General features: G+C 39.2%; 1 protein-coding gene across 2 annotated transcripts in view; it reads right to left on the minus strand.

Moving 5' to 3' along the window:
• Window positions 1-533: 533 nt before the first annotated feature.
• The window catches only part of CWC27 (CWC27 spliceosome associated cyclophilin), a 104983-nt gene continuing 82089 nt past the window's right edge, over window positions 534-23427 (minus strand). For both annotated transcript variants that reach the window (XM_070935859.1, XM_070935858.1), the window contains exon 14: window positions 534-886. In XM_070935859.1, the coding sequence (XP_070791960.1) occupies window positions 724-886 (163 nt within the window). In that variant the 3' untranslated portion in view covers window positions 534-723. The remainder of the gene's footprint in view (window positions 887-23427) is intronic.

The following is a 23427-nucleotide window of genomic DNA, read 5'->3' on the forward strand; positions in this document are numbered from 1 at the left end:
TGTAAAACCAAGAGAGCAGCAAGGACCTCAAGGTTCAATCCTGATCTACAAATATTCTATTAGTACTGGCCATAATCTCTCTCTCTCTCCCTTCCCTCTCTCTCTCCTTCTCTCTCTCGCCCTCCCTCCCTCTCTTATGCTTGTTTCAAAGTTCTGACAAAAGAACATGCACAATCTTTTATCATCCTGGGTTGTTTTTTTTACTTTTGTTTTGTCATCTATTACTTCCTGAAGGTTTTAGGTTTTGCTATTATTTTCCAATCTTGGGGTTTTCCTGAGCATGCTGATACTCTCCACTGCTTCTCTCCAATTCTACAAGCAATAAATGTCTGAGTTTGTTACCAGGAGTGATAACATTATTTTTCAGTAATGCCAAATCCTTTTGTTCTACATTCTGGAAAAAGTTTTCAGTGTTCCGAGAAGATTGTAAATATAAAATCCTCTATTTAACAATGCAAATACATAAAAAAGGAACAGAGTATGGAAAATGAACTATTTATTAACAATAATGACTAAAAATAGACTCCAAGGACTTTACTGAGAAGACTTGTTTATTTTACATCAGAATTCACAAAACAGAGGCGATAGCACTGCTTCCAAATTAGACCCCAGATTCCTTTTCACACCTTGTAAGTGATATATTTTGGGACATCAACTTCTGCAGAGACAGAAGTACTGCGATGTACTTTTCCAAGCTGGATCTGGTGAGTTTTACCACACATTTCATCTCCTCGCCTTTTTCTCTCTCAGAATCTTTTTGCTTTCCTCCCGCCTCCTCTTATTAACAGGGTTCCGGGGATCATAAATTTCAAATGTGTCTTCATCTTGCACACTTGCATCTTTTACTTTTCTGGTTTGGTCCTCAAAGTGGAGCACATGTGACATCCTATAAGGTTTTTTTAAAAAAAGACATAGTAACTGGAAAAAACTTTAGATACTGTAAGCAAATAAAGCCTGAACAAAACATTTACTTCCACACAGAACATCATAAACAATCTTACAAAAAAAAAAAATTGCTAACAAGTAAAAATTAGGAACATAGTTGCCTTATTAGACATTTGAATTCTTGCGTCTCCTGGAACAATTTCTACCAAAAACAACTCAGGAATTTCATTCCTTCTTCCTTTGGAAACCCCACCTCTATCCCCTGCCACCTTCCTCTCTCTTTTTTTGTCAATAAATAGAATAAAACACCAACAAAGAAATAAATCCAGTTTGTTACACCTTTATCCTGGGGTTGTGTAGCATATTTCAGATGCACAGGCTCATGAATGTAGTACCTGTCCAAAATCTCTTGAAGCAGCCATGGCTTTTCCTGGAATTGCATATCAGCTACAGAAGGTAGCTGGATGATTTACTATGGAAAGGCTCAGCCTGCTAAAGTGCTGCAGACAAGAAGCTGCCTGTGTGACCCTGGAGGTTACAAAGTGCTTTCTTGAGGTGGCATTGAAGCATTGCAAGTCTACTATACATAAACATGTAAGCTAGCCAAATATGTTAAAGTCCAGATCAAATGAATGGAGATTCCATTTTAAAACCTCCAACAATTAATTGGAATTGCTATGAAAAACCACCATATCTATTTTTGTTGACCACAGAATATCCGTCAAGTATTATTGATGTTTTGTTTTGTTTTGCTTTGACATTTAGCCCTATTTGTGACTGCATACTCAATGGCCGAATCCCCTCTCATTGCTTTCTCTCCCTGATCTCAACCAAGTTCCCCCACAGACCACGTGTTTTTATTCTTAGGGCCAAGTCTGCCCGAGCAAACGCAAATAAGAAAGGAGTTATAATCAATTCTCAAGTGTATATAATCTGTACCACTTATGTGCATTTAGACTGTGGCCATAATATTTTCATGGCTTTTGATAATTATGCTTGGCCCCCACATCAGTTTATATTTTGGTGGTCCTTCAGGCTTTAAATCTCAATTACCAGAGAGGATTGTATAATTTTGGTAACAGAAAAATTTGCATAGAATTATGCCCTGTCTCTGCCTTCCCATTTAAGAATTTTTCTTTTAAAAGTTGGCCCCTCACAGTAGATCATCTTTAGCCTAAACCAAATGATGGAAGCTATATGTCATAGCTGCTTATATTAGGCAGCATTTGATATGACGATTTCACAGAGGTTATAGGGCTGCATAAAACACTCCACAGAGGTTATTCGCAAAGCACGTTAGTGTGACTGAAGCGTTTCCTTTTGAAGTATTCCTGTAGCTGCATCCTTGCTCCGTCGTTGTTTCAAAAGTTATTACAGCTGCCTCCACAACCATGTGCCAGTTTGGTTTAGTGGTTAAGGCAGGGGTGTCAAACTCAATTTCATTGAGGGCCACATCAGGGTTGTACTTGACCTTGGGGGCTGGGTGGGCGTGGCCAAGGTGGGCACAGCCAGTTCGACGTCACTCATGTCGTGGGCGCCTGAGCGCTCCTCCAGCAAAAGCGGAGCTTGGGAGGCTGCGACGGCCTCCTGCAACCCTCTGCCAATGAAAACAGAGCTCCGTTTTCACTGGCAGAGGGTTGCAGGAGGCCGTCGCAGCCTTCCAAGCTCCACTTTCACTGGCAGAGGCACTGTGGGCTGGTCCTTCTCTGTTTTCAGATCTAAAACCCTGTGGGCCGGATTTGGCCTGTGGGCCTTGAGTTTGACACCCCTGGGTTAAGGCATCAAGCTAGAAACCGAGAGACCATAAAGTCTAGTCGTATCTTAGGCATGAAATCCAGCTAGGTGACTTTGATTTGATTTGATTTGATTTGATTTGATTTGGGCCAATCACTCTCTCTCAGTCCATCCCACCTCACAGAGTTGTTGTTATGTGGAAAACAGAACAAGGAAGGAACATTAGGTATGTTCGCCATCTTGAGTTATTTATAAAAAAATTAATGAAGGCAAGATAATCACTTAATTAGCAAGCTCAGCTGAAACTCCCTGACCAGCGAGTGTAACTGAGCACTTCTTTCCACAAGGCTTGTAAAGGATATGATTGTTTTAACACACCAAAGAAAAGAGATTTATGTTAATTAGGGCCTAATATAATGTAGTAGTACTTGAGTTTGTACCATTCTCAACAATGTATGATTTTGCTTTTACTTACATATTCAGAAGGTCTTAATTAATTGCCCTTTAAAGACATCCTTTTTGCTATAATATAGATAGTAAATATATAATGCAACAAAAAGAATCCAAATTTAACTAAGGTTATAGATACATAGATATAGGCTATAGACAGATAGACAGGCTAGGTTTCTAGAGATTTCTATCTACCTTGCTGATATAAATAATACTATTGGTTATAATTTGGAATTTACTCAGTATTGGCTTGCATATTAAAAACTATTCCAAAAAAATATATGAAAAGAACAACCAAGTCTCCCAGAAAGGCCTTAGAAATAATGAAGCTGTTGCCAGTTAGGAATGTCTTTCAAGTTCTCTATTAATCACATTGCTTAGTTCTATCATTTCATGAATCATGAATGCTTGAATGAAAAAATTGCCATGACTTCTGTAGCTGGAAAAGAAATTTCCTACACTCCTTGCAATCAATTTGAATAATTCAATTGTATAAATCCAGATTAATTGAGCAGTCTAGAAATTAAATATAACGTTGCTTCTTAATACAAGTATTTTTGTAACCATCTTTACCATGTTTGCATTAACTCTACGTAATCAAGTTTCAAAGATATAAAGGTTATAAGCTTGCTGGGAGTATTCTCTATCTTTTTTTGGCTCCAAGATGCATGAAAACCTGGAATAGATTAATATATAAACTCTGGTTTTATTCGTAGGTGAAACATATGCACATATAAAAATCTTTCCACTAGAGATGGGCTCAGGCAAATAAGGTTTTTAAAATGAAGTGATATAAGACCATGATAAGCAAAACTGCTCGCATGAAGAAAAAAATTACCAACTGAGTAAGGATTCAGGCACCTCCATCATCTTGGTTGCAATCTGAGAGAAAAATCAGAAGATGGAATTGCTCTCTATATCTGTTTTTAATTACCTTCTAAAATACTCTGTCACAACTCTAGGTAAAAAAATTACCAACTGAGTAAGGATTCAGGCACCTCCATCATCTTGGTTGCAATCTGAGAGAAAAATCAGAAGATGGAATTGCTCTCTATATCTGTTTTTAATTACCTTCTAAAATACTCTGTCACAACTCTAGGTAGCCACCAGAGGCTTTTGAGTTCATCTTCTCTAGTTCCTTAGCCAGCATGGTCATTAGGGGAATTTGAGCACAGCATATCTACAAGCCGCATGGTTGGAGAAGCCTAAAACAGGATATTCAACCAGATACAGAAAACTCTGCAGGTAACACTGCATGCTTGAGGAAGCTTTATCTCCTAACGAACAGCTGTTTAAAGCAGAAGGCAGATCTCTTGCTGAGATCATTATTTTTTCAACAGAAGAACGAAGCCTACAGAATCAAGCTTTCCTGGCATAGCTAAGAAACATCTTTAGTTATTAAGCAGTAACCATTCCATCAACATTCCTCTAAGCAAGGGCTGAGAAGACTCAGCTCAATATCTTTAAAAAAAAAATCCAGATTTTCTATAGATCTTTAGAGTATTTAAGGCACTTTTACAGTATTTATCCGGTGTCAGTATGCTGACATTTCATATATTTATCTTTTGAACTTGTACAACTTCAAGAAACATTACTGTGCAGCTGGGGCTTATCTCCAGAAGTTTACATCAGGTCATGTTCCAATTTTGCAACACATAAAACTGAAAGTTACGAAGTAAGTTAATCATTTTATTTTGCTAGGAGTTTTAAAAATTCCATTTTGTACTTTTCAAGAAGTACCCCTTGTAACAATTTACAAAGAAGTTACCTGCAGTATTTTTTCCCCAAATATGTCTTGCTAAAAATCTTAGCAACTTAGAATAAGCAGCACCTTTTCACTTTTAAGAGCAATAGTTATAGTAACTCAAATCCAAGCTCCTCCTCCATATGTTAACATAAATAAGAAATATAAAATCAGTAATTAAAAAAAAACATATATAGGTTACAAATTATTTTAAGACCAGGGTTGATGATTTTAATTATTTTTATTATAATTATTTTAAAACCAGGGGTCTCCAACCTTGGCCACTTCAAGCCTGGATGACTTCAACTCCCAGAATTCCCCAGCCAGCAAAGCAAAGCTGGCTGGGGAATTCTGGGAGTTGAAGTCCACCAGGCTTGAAGTGGCCAAGGTTGGAGACCTGTGTTCTAGCCTAACCTATTAAACAACTCCTTAAATGAGTGAGAACTTGAAAAGGTAGTTCACCTGCTGGAACAATCAAATGGAGCCAGAACAATAATGCAGAGGCACAGAGAAGAAAGAAAAGAGGAAGAAACCATCCCTAAGTACATTCCACAGATACAAAACCATCAGCCCAAAGTGATAGAGCCAAATATGCCCCAAGTCCTTCACACGCTCATCACTGACAAGGTGAGTTAACATCTCTAAAAAAGCTACCATGGTTTTCATTATTAACACTCCCTTATAATTCAAGAAATATAACACCCTCTTTGCCTCTGCTGAGGCAACATAATGCTAGTCAGGGAAAAATTCTAAGACCGAATACAATACTGTATTATTTTAAACATAACAATAGGGATAGGCAACTTAACTGACAACTGTTATAACTGATGGAAGCTATTGATCTGACACCCCCCTCCCCAAAAACGTCTCCTCACTCCCTCAACTTGGTCCCTTCCCACCAAAGCTCTTCTGGGTCTGTCAGAATGTTAAAAACATGTAAGTGACAACATCAAATTAATAGAAGCCTGGTGGCGCAGCAGACTAATAGCCTGTTATTAACATTCAGCTGCCTGCAATTACTGCAAGTTCGAATCTCCCCAGGTTCAAGGTTGACTCAGCCTTCCATCCTTTCTAAGGTAGGTAAATTGAGGACCCAGTTTGTGGGGGCAATAAGCTGACTTTGTAAAAATATACAAAAGTATGAAGGCTATTGCTTAACGCACTGTAAGCTGCCCTGCGTCTCCGGAGAAGGGCGGCATATAAATCAACTTAAAAAAAAAATTGTATTATTGTGTTATTTCAGGCCTAGCAGAAGAAGTCTGCCTTTCTCAAAGAGAGTTGGTGAATACCTTTATTTGGCCAAATATTGAGATACTCACACCTTGTGTATGGGCCGCCCCCAAGCGGGGCAGCGGTGGGGAGGCCATTGGAAGAACCCCATGAGGCCCTCGCCTGCTTCGGCTTCACCTTTGCCAGGGCAGTGGGTGCTAGAAGGGTGCTGTCCCGAAGCCTCCCCACTGCTTGGTTTGGGGTGGATGGTGGGCAGGCAGAGCAGAGAAGAAAAACGGCGCAGAGGAAACCCTTTCAAACAGCGTTGCCTGCAATTTTTGTTACTCTCCTCTGTCATTTCTCTTTCACTCTCTTTCTCTCTCTCATTCTCTCTCACACACACACACAGACATTTGATCGCTTGAAAGGGACAGGCTGGGCTTTCCTTCTATCGTAAGCACATGCTTCCCACAATCTTCCACAACTGCCTGTCCTTTTCTCAAGCAACAGCAGCCAGGTAGAGGCAGGGGGTGGAGCCGATTCCGACGGGCCACATGGCTTTCTGCCTCACCATAGCAGAAGCCTAAGCAACACTGGAGCACCAGGCCTGGTGGAGCGCAAACCGTGGTTGCCGCCTGCTCCATAGTCACAAGGTGAGCTGCGGAACAGAGGGGCCCTTGGCTGCAAGGTTGCCTGGCGCCGTGGGCAGGGCTGGGGCTAGCAAGAGTGCGCTGGAAATATCTCCAGGCACCTGGAGAGACAGAACTCCTGGCCCTTGCTGGATCAGCTGATCTGTGGGCCACAGTTAAGGGGCCGAACAGCCATGAGGTGACCGGGGAAGGGAAGGGCTGCCTCCTGTGCTGGACATGCTCACCCTTTTCACAAGGTCTTATTTTTGGGGTAGGGCATATATTAGTCCCACCCCAAAAAAATTGGGTTAGGCCTTAATTTTTGAATAGGTCATATATTCGGGGAAACATGGCATTTAAGGGGAAAAAGGGAAGAACTTCATTTCTTGTCACATGCCTGGATGCGTATACATCCAGGCATGGGTATACACCCTCCCAACATTGTCTGCCTCTGGATGATATCATAATTGTACTGCCAGGAGGATGCATAACTTTAGTTAACAGGCTGCTCTACAGAAACTACAAAGACCGTACAATAAACAACAAAGGTTTTGTGCTGTTTTATTCTGTATGCCCGCAAAGTATATTAAAGTTGGAGACACAACCATAAGCATTGTCTAAACAAACAGACAAACACATAAAACAAAGGCTGGTTAGAACTGTGCCCCTTGTGCAATGCCAGGATAAACAACACAAAGCAATAGATAATGGAGAAAACCTACAAATCACTTCCATATTTAAAATCAAATTAGTTCAGCAAGATTAATTATATTGCAAAGTACACCAAAGATGACTATTGTAAATAATCAGCTCTATATTTTATGTAGTATGTTAGGTTCACCCTGACAATGAGGCATAATGAAAAAACAGCTGGCTTTTAAAACTTTATGTCAGCCCTTGTCAGGGCTTCCAAATATATTAAGAGGATCTCCTAAAGTTTAAAAAATGCTTAAAGCTTTGACTTTAAAGCTATATTTCTTACATAGAATCTAGGTCCTAAGAATGTTGTGATGATGGGGAGGGGGGGCTTCTGCTGATTTGCAATATTCTCTTCTTAAAAGTATGGCATATAAGAAATATGTGGATTTAAAGTCCCAAGCATAACAGGAGATTTATTAATCTCCCTACACCAATGAAATTACAAGTCAGAGGAGAGAGATTCAGGCAGCTTCCAATGGGGTAAGAGATTCTGCAGAGAACTGCAATGATGGCTTTCTTTTAACATCCCTCCCCCCACCATGAGCTCCCGGTACTTGTCCCAGCTTCTGCCAACCTAGCAGTTCGAAAGCTCTTAAAAAATGTAAGTAGAAAAATAGGGACCATCTTGGTGGGAAGGTAATAGCGTTCTGTGCGCCTTTGGCGTTTAGTCATGCCAACCACATGACCATGGAGATGTCTTCGGACAGCGCTGGCTCTTCGGCTTTGAAATGGAGATGAGCACCACCCCCTAGAGTCGGGAACGACTAGCACATATGTGCGAGGGGAACCTTTACCTTTACCCCCATTTTTGCATGACTGCCGCTTTCTGCATCTCCAGAAGGAATGACAGACTGCATTATCATCTGCCTGCTCACTAGCTTTCGGTTCTTGTCAGCATTTTGGTTGAGCCCAAACAATCAATGTGTGTCTAGGATTGTGGCATGTGCATGTCTATAAAGAAAGCAACAGAAATGAGGTTTTGGCTTTGCCATGGCCTCCCAAGCATACTAGTCAGTGGGAAGGTATGCCTTTCAATCTTGGACATTTCCAAGAAATAGCACAAAAAATGTTATTTGTAATGTTAGAAGTGCAAATGACAAGAAGAAAAGATTGCAACACTTCTTTTTCTATTTACGTTAAAATTGCAGGATGCAAAAATAAGCAGACAGACAAAACAGCTAAGTGATTCCACAGATCAAAAATATAATTTTCTTACCTAAAAAAGAAGTGTTAGTTGTTCTGGAAGAATGAACTCCCTGGCATTCTTTTCATTACCAGCAATGTAGTGGGTGGCATAAGAAAAGGAAGGTCAAAGATGTTGGATAACCATTTGTCTGAAATGGTGTAGGGTTTCCTGCCTAAGCAGGGGGTTGGACCAGGGGTGAAATGCTCCCGGTTCGGACCGGCTCGGGCGAGCAGGTAGTGATGGTGGCGGGCAGTTTGGAGAACCGGTAGCAAAAATCCCTGCCCCCGCCCCCCATGCCCAGCTGAGGCTTTTTTTCTTTTAAATTTTTAATTTTTTTTTTTTAATTTGATTTATATGCCGCCCTTCTCCGGAGACTCAGGGCGGCTTACAGTGCGTTAAGCAATAGCCTTCATACTTTTTGTATATTTATACAAAGTCAGCTTATTGCCCCCACAAACTGGGTCCTCATTTCACCTACCTTAGAAAGGATGGAAGGCTGAGTCAACCTTGAGCCTTGGAGAGATTCGAACCAGCAGTAAATTGCAGGCAGCTGTGTTAATAACAGGGTGCATTAAACCACTGTAGTACCAAGGCTCTTGGCTCTGACAAGCCAAGCTCTGAGGATCCTAGCTTTTAAAAAACCCTCTGACGATCAGGCAACTCAGCTGGGATTGTCAGAGCCTTTTGAAAGCATTTTTTACATGGTTTTACATGTAAAAAATGGTTTTGAAAGTAAAAAAAAAAATTGGCCACGCCCACAGAACCAGTAATTGGCCACGCCCACATTACCCCCCCCCCCACTAAACCACGCCCACAGAACCAGTAGTAACAAATTTTAGATTTCACCATTGGGTTGGACTAGAAGGCCTCCAAAGTCTCTTCCAACTCTGTTATTCTATTCTATTCTAAATGAGAAAAAGAAGTAACCCAGAAGAAAAATAAATCAAGGAAGACGTGTAAAGAATGAAAGAGGACAGAACAAGCAGGGACCGAGAAGGCAGAGAGACAATGGACAAAATGTTGACGATCAAATTGCAAAGGAAAGATGAAGAAAAAGAAAACCATGAACCCCCCCCCCAAAAAAAAATAAAATAAAAAATATTGAAAGGCATCTAAAGTTTCCCATAGTTTCTGAGGGAAATTATGTGTTTCTAATTCCATTTGAATTAAGAGGTTTAAATATGCCTAAGTGTGCACCGGTTTGGGCAAACGTCTGTAGAAATTAAACTGAAAAATATAATTACTAAATTGGTACCTCCTGCAGGATATTTCGATTAAGGCCTTGATCTAGCTCTTTTTATGCAACTTATTTTATTAGGGCTAAAAGGCATTAGGAGATGAGTAGGGCCTGAGTAATTTAGCACTTCTGCTACGACTGCACTGTCTCCTTTTTTCGTTCCTATCCTTTGCACAGAGCAGCCTCTGTTTAAAACAAATCTCACTGAAATAAATGAAGATTCTGCAGAGGCAATACTTGGTGGATTGCAAACATAGTCTTCAGAGACAAGACCTGCAAATCTTAAAATGTACTTTAAAGTGTAGTGGGAGTACTTAATCAATCACATGAGAGAAAGAGAGAGAGAGAGTTTGGTCCAAAACCAAAACTGTGATAAAAAAGGCTAATTAGCAGGAGCAATGGAAGAAAGATGGATGTACTGCCTCCAAACTCAAAACAGCAAAATTAATTACTAAAGAGAATTTGCACACAAATCTCTTGAGGTCTAAATGAGGTCTCTAGAAGGTTACACATTTCTTTAATTCTAAAGAAATGAAAGTGGATAAATAAATTCCAGGCTTCCAAGAGTATTAGACCGATACTTCTCAATGGGTGGTGCACAGAGGCAGTCAAGTGGCATGCAGCCACTCTTGCCAACTGCAACAAAATGGGAGCTATCAGGAAGAGATGGCAACATTTGGGAAACAGCTTAAAATGCTTCCCCTTGTAAGAAAAAGGAGGCAAACTCACATACTAGAGCAGAAAAAGTAAATGTGAGTGCATAAACATACACATGACAATTAGAACGCAGCTAATTCTTACTCAGCCATAGAAATCAACCTTGCAAGAGAGACCCGGGAAGTCCTACTGTTGGACAGCAGTGGCCAACAGGGTCAACTGTGCTATTCTGCATTCATCTGTGTGCTGAAAGGCTACCAATGGCTTTGCCTGCCTTTCCCCAACCTATTTTGCATTGCTCAAGAGACCAAATTTGTATTCCTTCCAAGTTGCAAGGTTGACAAATGGCCCAATGAAAACTCCTTCAAGGCCTGCCTGTGAGCAAGTACCACTGTTCATGTTTACGAGACCGCCTGCTGCGATCGATAACCTCCCACCGGCCAATACGCTCTCACAGAGAGGGCCTCCTCAGGGTGCCATTGGTCAAGCAATGTCGGCTGGTGGCCCCCAGGGGGAGAGCCTTCTCTGTGGGAGCACCCGCCCTCTGGAACGAGCTACGTCCCGGAATACGGCTGATTCCGGATCTCCGCACTTTCCGTAAGGCCCTGAAGATGTTTTTATTTCAGCAAGCTGGCCTGGTCTGAATAGGTTTTAGGGGTTTTTAATTGTATTGCTAGGGGTTTTAAATTGGGGCGGCCATTTAATTTAATTTATTTTTAATTATTTTAACTTTTATATTGCATGTTATTTTAATTCTTGGCTGTTCACCGCCTTGAGTCCCTTCGGGGAGAAGGGCGGGATATAAATTTAATAAATAAATGTGTCATTTCCAACTGACAATGCAAAGCACTTTCTGATCAGAGGCCAAGCAGCAGGGATATCTTTGCAACTTTTATACCTGTGGTTGTCAGAGAATGCTGAGAAATTGTGGTTGCCTCATGGGAATGGATTTCACTCAAATGCTATGCTGTATGAAGCAGTTCATGGGGAAAAGCCCCCTTAGGCCAACCTTTGATAGCCTCTATATTCACATCCATGCTACCTACTCCTCAGTATCAAGAAAGAAGCTACGGTATGGATGAAGACATTACAGGTAGTCCTCAACTGACATCCACAACTGGGATCAGAATTTATGTTGGTAAACAGGATAGGTTGTCAAATGATTCGCACTCTTAGCAACTGCAATTGCTAAGTGAATCGTGAAATTAAGTGAATCCGGCTGTCCAGTGGTGGGTTGCCCCTAGTTCTGACCGGTTCGCAAGAACCGGTAGTAAAACTGGCAGGAGGCTCCGCCCACCACCCTGGATGTCGTCATAGGCAATCTGCACATGCGCAAAAGCTCAGCGCGCGAGAGAGTGAAGCTCGGCGTGCACACAATCCCATTGCGAACCAGTAGTAAAGGTAAGTAGAACCCACCCCTGCGGCTGCCTCCATTGACTTTACTTGTTGGAAGCTGCCTAGGAAGGTCACCAATGGCATCTGGGACGAGGCAACTGTCATAAATACCTGCCAGTTACCAAGCAGTTGTAAGAATGAGAACTGGTTGTACGTCACTCTCTTCAGTACTGTTCATAATGTTGCAATATCGTAATTTCATCACTTGCTTGCCCCATGGGGTCTATACTGGGAAAAACTAATAGGAATTAGAGGGAGAAGACTAGGCTGATTGGAGCAAGAAAGTGTTCTCCTTGTACAATGTTTGTGGAGGGATGCTCTTTTGCAGGTTAGCTGTATTTGCTTTTTGTTTTGATGTGATCTTTGAAGTTGTCAATATTACTACATTTTTTACCATCGAAGCAGGCTATTAGTATTTCTTAAACCTGCATCATTTGACCTTCAGTAGTATCAAAGGCAACCATGTAGACCATGAGAACAGCACATTAATGTTTATCACAACTATTAGAACAACAACCCAGAGAATATGAGATGAAATCAAGAGAACAATTGTGCTTTAAGGGACTGAAATTTCCATTATATTTATAACCTAAAATGATGCACTGTTGTTATATAACTCCAGAAAAAAAATAGCCAAAATGTATGAGGGCACTTCAAATTTATGTTGGAAATGTAGGCAACACGAAGGATCATTTTATCATGCCTGATGGACTTGTAAACAAGCCAGAAAAGTTTGAGTTCAAATACATACAATGATCCAAAGAATTTTAAAGACTAAGAATCAACTGAAGCTAGAACATATCTTGTTGGAATTAATGGGCAGACAATAGAAAAGAACCACAGAAGACTATTTTTATATATGATCTGCTGCCAGACTATTATATGTACAAAAATGGAAAATCTCTGATATACCCACAATTGGAATGGTTGGTGAAGATAATAGAGTAGGAGAGATGACAAAATTAATTAAAAAAAGGTCAACTATTACATTTATTAGTGACTGGAAACCCCTTATGGATTTCTTGCTGAAAAAAGAAAAAAATGAACTTGTGATTTATGGGTTTGATGATTAGAATGGGTAACTTATGGAAGAAGGAAATTAAGATGCAACTTTAGAGAGAGTAAAATATAAATGCATTTTTAATAACTGTCAAGATGCAAAAGTTATGCCTTCTCTTTTATATTTCTATCTCTTTTTCTATTTTCTTACCTATTCAATTTTCTTTATTGTATTTTTTTCTTTTCTATATTTGTATTGCTTTTATCTTGTTAAAAATCTCAATGAAAACATATTACAAAGTTAAAAAAAAAAGATTATTATGAAGCCATACTTTTTATATGAAAAACAGTGAGTTAGCGGATATGCAATTTCTTGAATCTTTCCCAAATGTATGTGACTTGTATGTGTGCATAATACATACTGCTTATATAATAAATATATTTATTTTTGCCATACATGGTATATTCATAACCAAGTCCTTATTTCTAATCTTTGACACATTAGTAGATATGAACAGGGCTTTTATAAACTTCATCATGAATGATAATTATAATCAAATGTCAATAAACATATAAAATGCCCTTCTCAGAAAAAAAATAACATTTTTTTTCTCTATCATAGTGGGAAACAAATTCTTTTGATAGGATTGCTTAAAAACCTCTGTATTAAAACATTTCATCGAAGTTTTCAGATAGTGTAATAATATTGCCTATATTTTTATCTGGCAGTTCATCTTCAAGTTCTGGATGAACTTCAAAGTTCATCCAAATTTAGATTCACTTTGGACCAAGAACTTCAGTATATATATAATACAAGATTTCTACTGTATTTGCAATTCAATGTTTTAATTTAAAAAATGGAATGTAATTACAGCGGAGGCACAGATACTTCAAATTTTATTTGGGATGCTTTTATATCTCCAGCAAAGTAAAGAACTAGATCAAAGATAGAATATGTGCTCTGACTATAATCCATCACTCTTGTTCCTTTTTCTGTTTATCAGTAAGAAAGGCTATTGCTTTATTTAATAGCAATAGCAATAGGATTTAGACTTATATTTATTTATTTTATTTTATTTTATTTTATTTTATTTTTTATTTTATTATTTTATTATTTATTTTATTTTATTTTATTTTATTTTATTATTTTATTTTATTATTTTATTTTTTTATTTTTTTATTTTATTTTATTTTATTATTTATATTATATTATATTATATTATATTATATTATATTATATTATATTATATTATTATATTATATTATATTATATTATATTATATTATTATATTATATTATATTATATTATATTATATTATATTATATTATATTATATTATATTATATTATATTATATTATATTATTATATTATTTATATACCGCCCTACTCCTGAAGGACTCAGGGTGGTGAACAGCCACAAAATAAAAAATACATCATACAAAAGTTAAAAACCATTTAAAAGTACAATTAAATAATTTTGGCCCAACAAACGAATTTAAAAACACCCAATTTGTATAAAACTTAAAAGCAAATTAAAAGGGAGAGTCAAGCCAGACCAGCCTGCTGGAATAAAAATGTTTTGAGGGCATGGCAGAAAGTGCGTAAATCTGGAATCCTCCGTATCTCCGGGGGGAGCTCATTCCAGATGGCAGGTGCCCCTACAGAGAAGGCTCTCCCCCTGGGGGCCGCCAGTCGACACTGTTTGGCCGATGGCACCCTGAGGAGCTCCTCTCTATGGGAGCGTACTGGTCGATGAGAGGCTACTGGTGGCAGAAGGCGGTCTCGTAGGTATCCTGGTCCTAAGCCATGGAGCGCTCTAAAGGTGGTGACCAAAACCTTGAAGCGCACCCGGAAGACCACCGGGAGCCAGTGCAGCTCGTGCAGGAGGGGAGTCACATGGGAGCGCCACGTCGCTCCCATAACCACCCACGCGGCTGCATTCTGGACCAGCTGGAGCCTCCAGGTGCTCCTCAAGGGGAGCCCCATGTAGAGAGCCTTACAGTAGTCCAGGCGTGAGGTGACGAGGGCATGAGTGACCGTACGTAATGAGTCTCGATCCCGAAAGGGACGCAACCGGTGAATCAGGCAGACCTGATAGAAAGTCCTCCCGGCCACAGCTGTCAAATGCTCTTCTAAAGACAGCTGTGAGTCCAGGAGGACACCCAAGTTGTGAGCCCTATCTGTGGGGGCCAATGACTCATCCCCAATAGTCAGTGATGGCACCAACGGACTATATTGGGACATCGGAAACCACAGCCACTTGGTCTTGGATGGGTTGAGTCTGAGTCTGTTTCTCCCCATCCAGATCCGCATGGCTTCCAGGCACCGGGACATCACTTCAAGGGCATCATTGGGGTGATCCGGGGTCGAGATGTACAGCTGAGTGTCATCAGCGTACTGGTGGTACTTCACCCCGAAATCACGGATGATCTCGCCCAGCGGCTTCACATAAATGCTGAACAGAAGGGGTGAGAGGACCGAACCTTGTGGCACCCCACATACAAGGGGCCTCGGGGTCGACCTCTGCCCCCGTCAACACAGATATACCAGTCCATAGTGCTTTATAGCCCTCTCTAAGCGGTTTAGAGGGATATGATAGCTCAGTGGCTAAGACGCTGAGCTTGTCGATCGAAAGGTCAGCAGTTCAGCAGTTCAAATCCCTAGTGCTGCGTAACGGGGTGAGCTCCTGTTACTTGTCCCAGCTTCTGCCAACATAGCAGTTCGAAAGCACATAAAAAATGCAAGTAGAATAATAGGGACCACCTTTGGTGGGAAGGTAACAGTGTTTCATGCGTCTTTGGCATTTAGTCATGCTGGCCACATGACCAGGGAGACATCTTTGGTCAGCGCTGGCTCTTCAGCTTTGAAACAGAGATGAGCACCGCCCCCTAGAGTCGGGAACGACTAGCACATATGTTCCCCTAGCACATATGTGCGAGGGAACCTTTCCCTAAGTGGTTTACAGAGTCAGCGTATTGCCCCCAACAATTTGGATCCTCAGGAATAGAAATTGAGAATAAGCTTTGGAGTGCCATGTGTAATAGTGTTAATTCAATTTGCATGTGCTTTCATGTGTGCAGATACACACTTACTGTGCTACAACCCCAATGGCAAACGAGAATAAACAACTGGCAATCCCACTCACTCACTTTCGTTCTTTGCAGAAATCTAGTTGCTAATATACATTCTACTTTGTAAAACTGCTGTCACAGGTTGATCCCCCCTCCCACATCCCCATTTTAAGGGCCCCAGATTGGTCATTCTGCTCTTAAAACATTCTGAACAATCTGTCTGGTGGGATATTAATGTGTCTACAAAAAAGCAGGCTATCAGAACTCACAACCCTGCTCCATAAAAAAAGCAACTGGGTTTTGCAACAGCATCAGGACAGAGACATATAAAACCATTATGATTTATGCTTCCAGTATTTCCACTGGGGAAGCAGAGACATGATGCCTTTGTTCTATCATTTACAGGAACAGTTCACACATACACTATATTTAAAACATTTCCCAAAACTGCTACAGAAACATATTTCAAATGTTTTGATAAAGAAGATTAATCAAGTGCTCTCAAAAGTACATACCAGTAGTGCAAATGAATATGAGACATGATAATGTGAAGGCCAGATGTCATCCCAGACAGCAGAATGATGTACACAGAGTTACAAAGCATGTCTTATAAGATACAGGGATGTTCAGACTGGAGTAGGTCAATAATTCAATTAGTCTAATACCCTAGCTATGCTGTTTCACTGGCCCAACAGCTCTGAACAGTCTTATGGTAGCAAACATCTCAGGGATCAGAGGACCTGGCAAAACTTGAACAATGCCAGAAGTAGTATAGAGGACTGCAAAGCTTTCCATAAACAGGCCCAGACAATTAACAAGAAATGAGACCTTTAATGAAATCTTATCTACTGTAGCCAGTTCTGGCTTTTATGATCAGAGCTGGAAAATCCTTGATGTAAGGGCATATAAGTGCCCAGATATGCGATGCTGAAGCCTACATTTTTAAAGAAATGTTTATAACTACCCAAAGGAACCTTTTATAAAACAAAATCTATATAACAGTGTTTCTTATACAATGTTAGAGTTGTGACATGGCCCAATTCTCTCTACAGAGAGTTGCAATGTTTGAGGTGCAGTCCACCAGCACTTTTTCTGTTCCGATTGGAAGTTTTTCTCCTGGTTATAAAGTTCTCATACTTAACTTAATTCTATGGGCTGGTAAGCTTTGTAATAATCATATCTGCCTGGCACTAAAATATTTCATTTATGCTCACTGAATGTTCTCAATTCTTGCACATGATTAAGAATCTGTTTAGATTCACCCTGACGATTATAAAGGCAGTGTGCCTTTATTATTGCCTCAGAAACAAATATTTAAGATTGCTAGTTTGTGCATAAATTGATATACATGTTATAGATCTGGGGTCTCCAACCTTGGCAACTTCAAGACTTGTGGACTTCCGCTCCCAGAATTCCTCAGCCAGCAAAACATTGCTGGCTGAGGAATTCTGGGGGCTGAAGACCACAAGTCTTAAAAGTTGCCAAGCTTGGAGAACCCTGTTATAGATGATGTCCGTGATGTTTCACCTTTGCCATGTAATAAACAATTAGAATATTAAAAAGATAGATTTTTAAAAAATCTATTTTAAAATCCATTTTTTTAAAAAAACACAGATTGAGCAAAATGCAAGAAAAACAACTCTTTTTTCCCCCGACTGATGAAATGTATTTTAACAATAAAAATTACAGTTCTGGCAGAAGAACTCCACGTTATGCAACATTCCATGTCTCTTTCTCGCTCTGGGAGAACAATTTGCCTCTTAGAGCAGTCAGTGTTGTACTGGAATTGTGGTACAGAAAGGTACTTATTGCATATGTTAATATTCCAGCCAATAATATTATAGCATTATACCATAATGCGCAAGAGACAAGTGAAATTGCTTCTCTATAAGATTGGCCTAGAGCAGGAGTCTCCAACTTTGGCAACTTTAAGCCTGGAGGACTTCAATTCCCAGAATTCCCCAGGCTGGGGAATTCTGGGAGCTGAAATCCGCTTGGTTTAAAGTTGCCATGGTTGGAGACCCCTGGCCTAGAGTAGGGATGGTAAACTGGAGCTATCTGGCTGAACTACACTCCCATTATTCCTGAGCAATAATTGTCCTGGATGAGCTGATAAGATTTAATCACATTAAAAAAAATTCTAATAAGCAAATGATAGTAATAATTAACTTTTGCTATTATCATTATTTTTTTAAAAAAACCAACAACAAGAAGTCCTTATTGCTATACAATACAACATAAGATATTTTATTGATCTGGGAATTTCAAATGGTTTTAATGGTTTAACTAAAGGAGCTATGGGGCTTTTTCATGCAGAATTATATTTGCTATATATATATATATATATACCATTTTGAAATCAGATATAATGAAAAACAGTATAATAATGTTTTAAGTAAATATTTTAAAAGAGAAAGGCTGACCAGATACAGTAATATAAAACTTATGATTAAAACCGTTACCCTGTTCCAACCTATTAATAACTACACATACTTGAGGATTTTGAATCTTTAAAGGAAAAATTACAAAATGTAAAAGCTTGAACTGAGTGGACACAAGATTTAGAATGCCAGACTTATAAGGCAAAGATAAAAGATCTGGCTATGTTTAGTCTATAGGAAATGGGGAAAAAATAAACTTAATTATAGAAATAGTCAGATTTATACCTATGATTAAATTCAAATAAAGTGAATTAGTGAGTTTAATGAACTATTGTGTTCATATAGAAATGTAGCTGATTAATTAACTTTGTATATTATTGCAGAGCAATATAACTTTTGTCTAAGTTTGGTTTCCAATTTAAGAAAGCACAAGTGAATAATAAGGATTTTTCCATTAGAATTGGTCTAAAATACAAGAAACACTAACAAGTTAATCCTAGAGACAAACGCATTGCAAAAACTGCAGTGTATTCCTATGATCTTTGAGTTTCATTGTATTTTTATGCATTTTTCTACACTAACCAGACAAGTAATTGAAGGCAAGCTTATAAATATATATTTTATATTAAAACATGCTCAATGTTACGATTTGCCATTTTGGAAAAGAATAACCATAAGGATGCATTTGTCACCCCAATCATCAAAAACTGATTAGGAAATAATATTTCTATAGAGGCTCTTAAATATTACATTACCTCACATTAAAACTACATTATTATCCTCAGACTTGGGCACATAATCAGCATATTTGTACAAAGTTATCTAAATTGCATAAGGTCTATGGTTTTGTTTCAGAACACAAATTATACACTTTTCCACTATTTGGCCAGTCAGGCATGGTATTATCCATGCTCAGCCAACAAGGCTCAAAAGTATTTAAAAAACCCAAAATAAAATTCAGAGTCAGAGAGTTTATGATGAGTTGTTTTTGTTTTGTTGTTTTTTTTATAAGAAGTAAAGGCCATAATAGCTTTAAAGAAGCTGGAAAACTCATTTTATGTTCTGCTTCAAGAAAAAAAATATTGGTGAAGACCCAACTTACTGTGTTAATAGTATGGTGAGTAGCATGTTTTGAATTCCATTTTATGATTTTATTCCTATAGTAGATGTTTAATATATATACTTAATTACTATAAGCTGCAGAGTCTCATGATTGCAGCAGATATAAATTTGATACATATGTGCTGTTGTAATTGCTTTGGAGCTATAGTTTTAATTATGGCCGATCTCTGAGGAAGCTGTAGTATTCTATTATTATTTTTTTTAGCACTTGTCTCAGTCAAATTTTATCTCTGCTGGAATGATATGAAAGCAAGCAATACAAATACAGGTAGTCTTCAACTTATAACCACAATTTAGCCCAAAAAATTATATTGCTAAAAGATACAGTTGTTAAGTGTGTTTTGCTCCATTTTATGACCTTTCTTGCCACAATTGTTAACTGAATCACTGCAGTTGTTAAGTTAGTAACATAGTTATTAAGTCAATCTGGCTTCCCCATTGTCTTTGCTTGTCAGAAGGTTGCAAAAGATGATCACATGACCCAGGACCATCATAAATATGAATCAGTTGTCATGTAACTGAATTTTGATCATGTGACCGTGGGGGTGCTGCAACAGTCATAAGTGTGAAAATGGTCATAAGTCACTTTTTTCTGTGCTGTGGTAACTTTGACTGATCACTAAATGAACCACTAATATTAGGGGTGTCAAATTCAAGGCCCGGAGCCCGGATCCGATCCGCAGAGTACTTAGATCTGGCCTGCAGGGCCACCCTGGAAACAGCGAAGAACCAGCATGTGGTGCTTCTGCCAGTGAAAATGGGCTCCTGAGCTCTGTTTTTGGCTGCCATGGCCTCCTGCAACCCTCTGCCAGAGAAAACGGAACTCAGGAGAGCCTTCCCGAGCTCCATTTTCACTGGCAGAGGATTGCAGGAGGCCGTGGCAGCCACCACAGATGCCCCCAACACGAGTGATGTTGAGCTGGCCACACCCACCCCGGCCCCTGGAGATCAAACATCCCTGATGTGGCCTTCAATGAAATCAAGTTTGACACCCCTGACTTACATAATATGAAGTTGTACTAGTGTCCAGGTGGGCTAGATCTATCTGACTTCTACAGGCAGTCCTCAATTTAACAAGTTGACTTAACTACCTGTACAAGTTGGACATACCAAACCCACATGGACACTAGTGTAACTTATGCATTATATAAGTGAGGCCAGAGAACCAGCCAGATAATCTGAAAAGATTAAACCATGGTATCAGAGTGCGCACAGTGAGACTATGTGAGACAACCCAGGAGCAATAACATCAAACAGAGGTTTGTAATAATAAATAGTGGTTTATCTCTACAAAAGAATATACATACACGTACTAGGCAAAGGTCAAACAATCAATCAGCAGCTACAGCATGGAAGAACAGAGAGAGGTGGGGGAGAGAGAGGGAGAGAGAGAGACACACACACCCCAAAAGGGCCTCTCTTATAATACAGACTCTTAAAGTGGTAACAGCCAAATAATCCTGCTGACTCATTCCTACCATTGCATCATCATTACAGCATTACAGTATTACAGCAGCTGGTCAGCTATTAAATCATCATTACCCTGACACATGGTGTCCTGTATAACCACCTGAGCCCATTAAAAATGTATTTCTTTGAAAATTGTGGTGGCTAATCTGGCTTTTTCTATCCTTTGGGCCTGAAGGAATCTTTTTGAAGCAATGTTAGATGCTACAATTTGAAGTGACACATCATTCAGCTTCTTATTGGACACACCTTTGATTTGATTCCTAAAGCTGAGAAATTCTTCCATTTTGAATAATTGACTTGTGATATATTGTTTAATCGCTAGACTTGGTATACCACATAAGAAAGGACCTTTCCTGTAGATCCTGGGTGACCTTTGGAGTTGGCAACTCTTAAGAAATTAAGAGCTTATTTTGTGATGCTTGTATGCTAGGGAGATCAAAACAAAAATTGTCAATGTACTAATTGCTTGAGTAATGCAACCAATTATTTTATTGCAAATCATGCCTTATGTTTTGAAGGTCTAAACAATACTCTTCATTGACACTCTCTGACAAAGTTACTATCAGAGTTGACAATACAATATCAAGGCAGGCTTTTAAAAGTTTACTTTGTAATTATAAGAGTATTTGCGAATCCTTGGAAAATTTTATTCTAATCAGCAGCAGGTTGTTTAGCATGTAAATGATTTAGGATATGTTCAACAATCAAGCACATCTAAGTTTGGAATGCAGATATTTGAACAACTTGATACTATGCACTATGAGAAAAGCCAGAAAATGCTTTTAAACATCAAGTTGTGCATGGTTTTATAACTCCTGGCTTAATCACTTCCAGAGTGGAATATGTTTATATAACAGTCTCTCAAACGAACTTAATCTTGATCCAAACAGAAATTTAAATCCTCATAATCAAAAATGTTCAATCATCTAGCAGACAAGAACTAAATCAATTGTGTGAAGCTGCCAAATTGAGGTGAAAATATGCTGGTTAAAAGGTGGGTTCTCTCCCTATAATGGAGAAAGAAGAAAAACTGGTATCTATTTCCTGCTGCATGACCTTGTTTCATTTATTGTGAAAAACTTCCCAACATTCTTCATCCCATGAGTCTCAACCTAGCAAATCAGGATATTTGGGATTAATAAATGTATCTTCATTTGCAACTTTTTTTAAAAAAATATATACATTCTCATTCCATATACGTACCAGACAATTGTGCATCTTATTTTGCCAGTCTGGAATATATTAAATCTGGACCTTTCTGATCTGTAAAATTTCTAAACTCTTTATAGTTATATAGTTCTGCTAAACATAGTCAAAAGCAGAAGCAGGAATCTGCAGCTACCAAGGCATGTCTTTTTGCCCCAGCTCATATCCCAGAAGAAGTCTGATTTGATGTGAAAACTGACATGCAAAAAGGGGCCCACATATCTTCCCCCTACTTCCTCTTTATCTCACATACACATGTGCACAGTGACTGGGTTCATCCATTGAACTAAGCCAAATACTACTTCTTTTGGGCATATTGTGGTGTATGGCCTTGTCTACGCTGCCTTAGCATTGCATACAAATCAGGCCTTCATCGTTTCTTTAACAAACATGGCTCAAAATCCTGACTTAGCATTGTGAATGTGGGCAATGTATTTGATGATAGTGAGAGGCAAGGATGTACATGCATGTGTGTTCTATCTTCCTTCTGAGGTCACTGTTGCTACAAGATGAGTAGAGAGAACTTTGGAAAAAGAATGCGACAATTAGCGACGCATGATTTAAGCTTGAAAGGAGGAGAGTATACTAAAGTGATTCCATTTTAACCCTCTGGTATAAGAGGGAGGGATGTCACCTCTTAATGGTATTCCTGGATTGTGATTTGATCCCACAGAATGTATTAAGGAAGTCTGATCCCCGAGGCAGAGCTCAGCTGTACAAATTCAGGTCTCTTGTGTTGGACATAATCAAGGCATATGCCTTGCAACATGCATAGCATTTCAGAATGGCAATAGCTTTTTCCTAAAAAGGAAAGAAATGGTTCTCCGTCTTTCCACTATTAACAGAAAACAAATATGAAGCAGAAAGCAGTTTAGTCTTGTCCCCTTTCTATTGCATCTTGTATTACTGGAATCATGCAATCAATCAGAATAGAGCTAGAAGGGATCTCAGAGGTTTTCTAGTCCAACTTCATGCTCAAGCAGGAGACCCTATGCCATTTCAGATAGGTAGCTGTCCAGTGTTTTCTTAAAAATCTCCAGTACGCACAATTTCTGAAGGCAAGCTGCTCCAGTTGTCCTCTCTGTTCGGAAGTTTCTCCTTAATCCCAAATTGCTTCTCTCCTTGATTAGTTTCCATCCATTGTTTCTTGCCTTGCCTTCTGGTGCTTTTGGAAAATAAGTTGACCCCTTCTTCTTTGTGGTCAAACACTGGAATACTGCTATCATGTCATCCCTAGTCCTTCTTCTCTGGACTTAGCCATATCCAATTCCTGCAACACAGTGGTGAAACGCATTTTTTTTGCTATCGGTTCTGTGGGTGTGGCTTGGTGGGGGGAGGGGTCATGTGACTGA

The sequence above is a fragment of the Pituophis catenifer genome, unplaced genomic scaffold (genome assembly GCF_029215685.1).
Source record: "Pituophis catenifer annectens isolate HBS135680 unplaced genomic scaffold, rPitCat1.0.hap2 SCAF_2, whole genome shotgun sequence".
In the NCBI taxonomy this organism is placed as follows: domain Eukaryota; kingdom Metazoa; phylum Chordata; class Lepidosauria; order Squamata; family Colubridae; genus Pituophis; species Pituophis catenifer.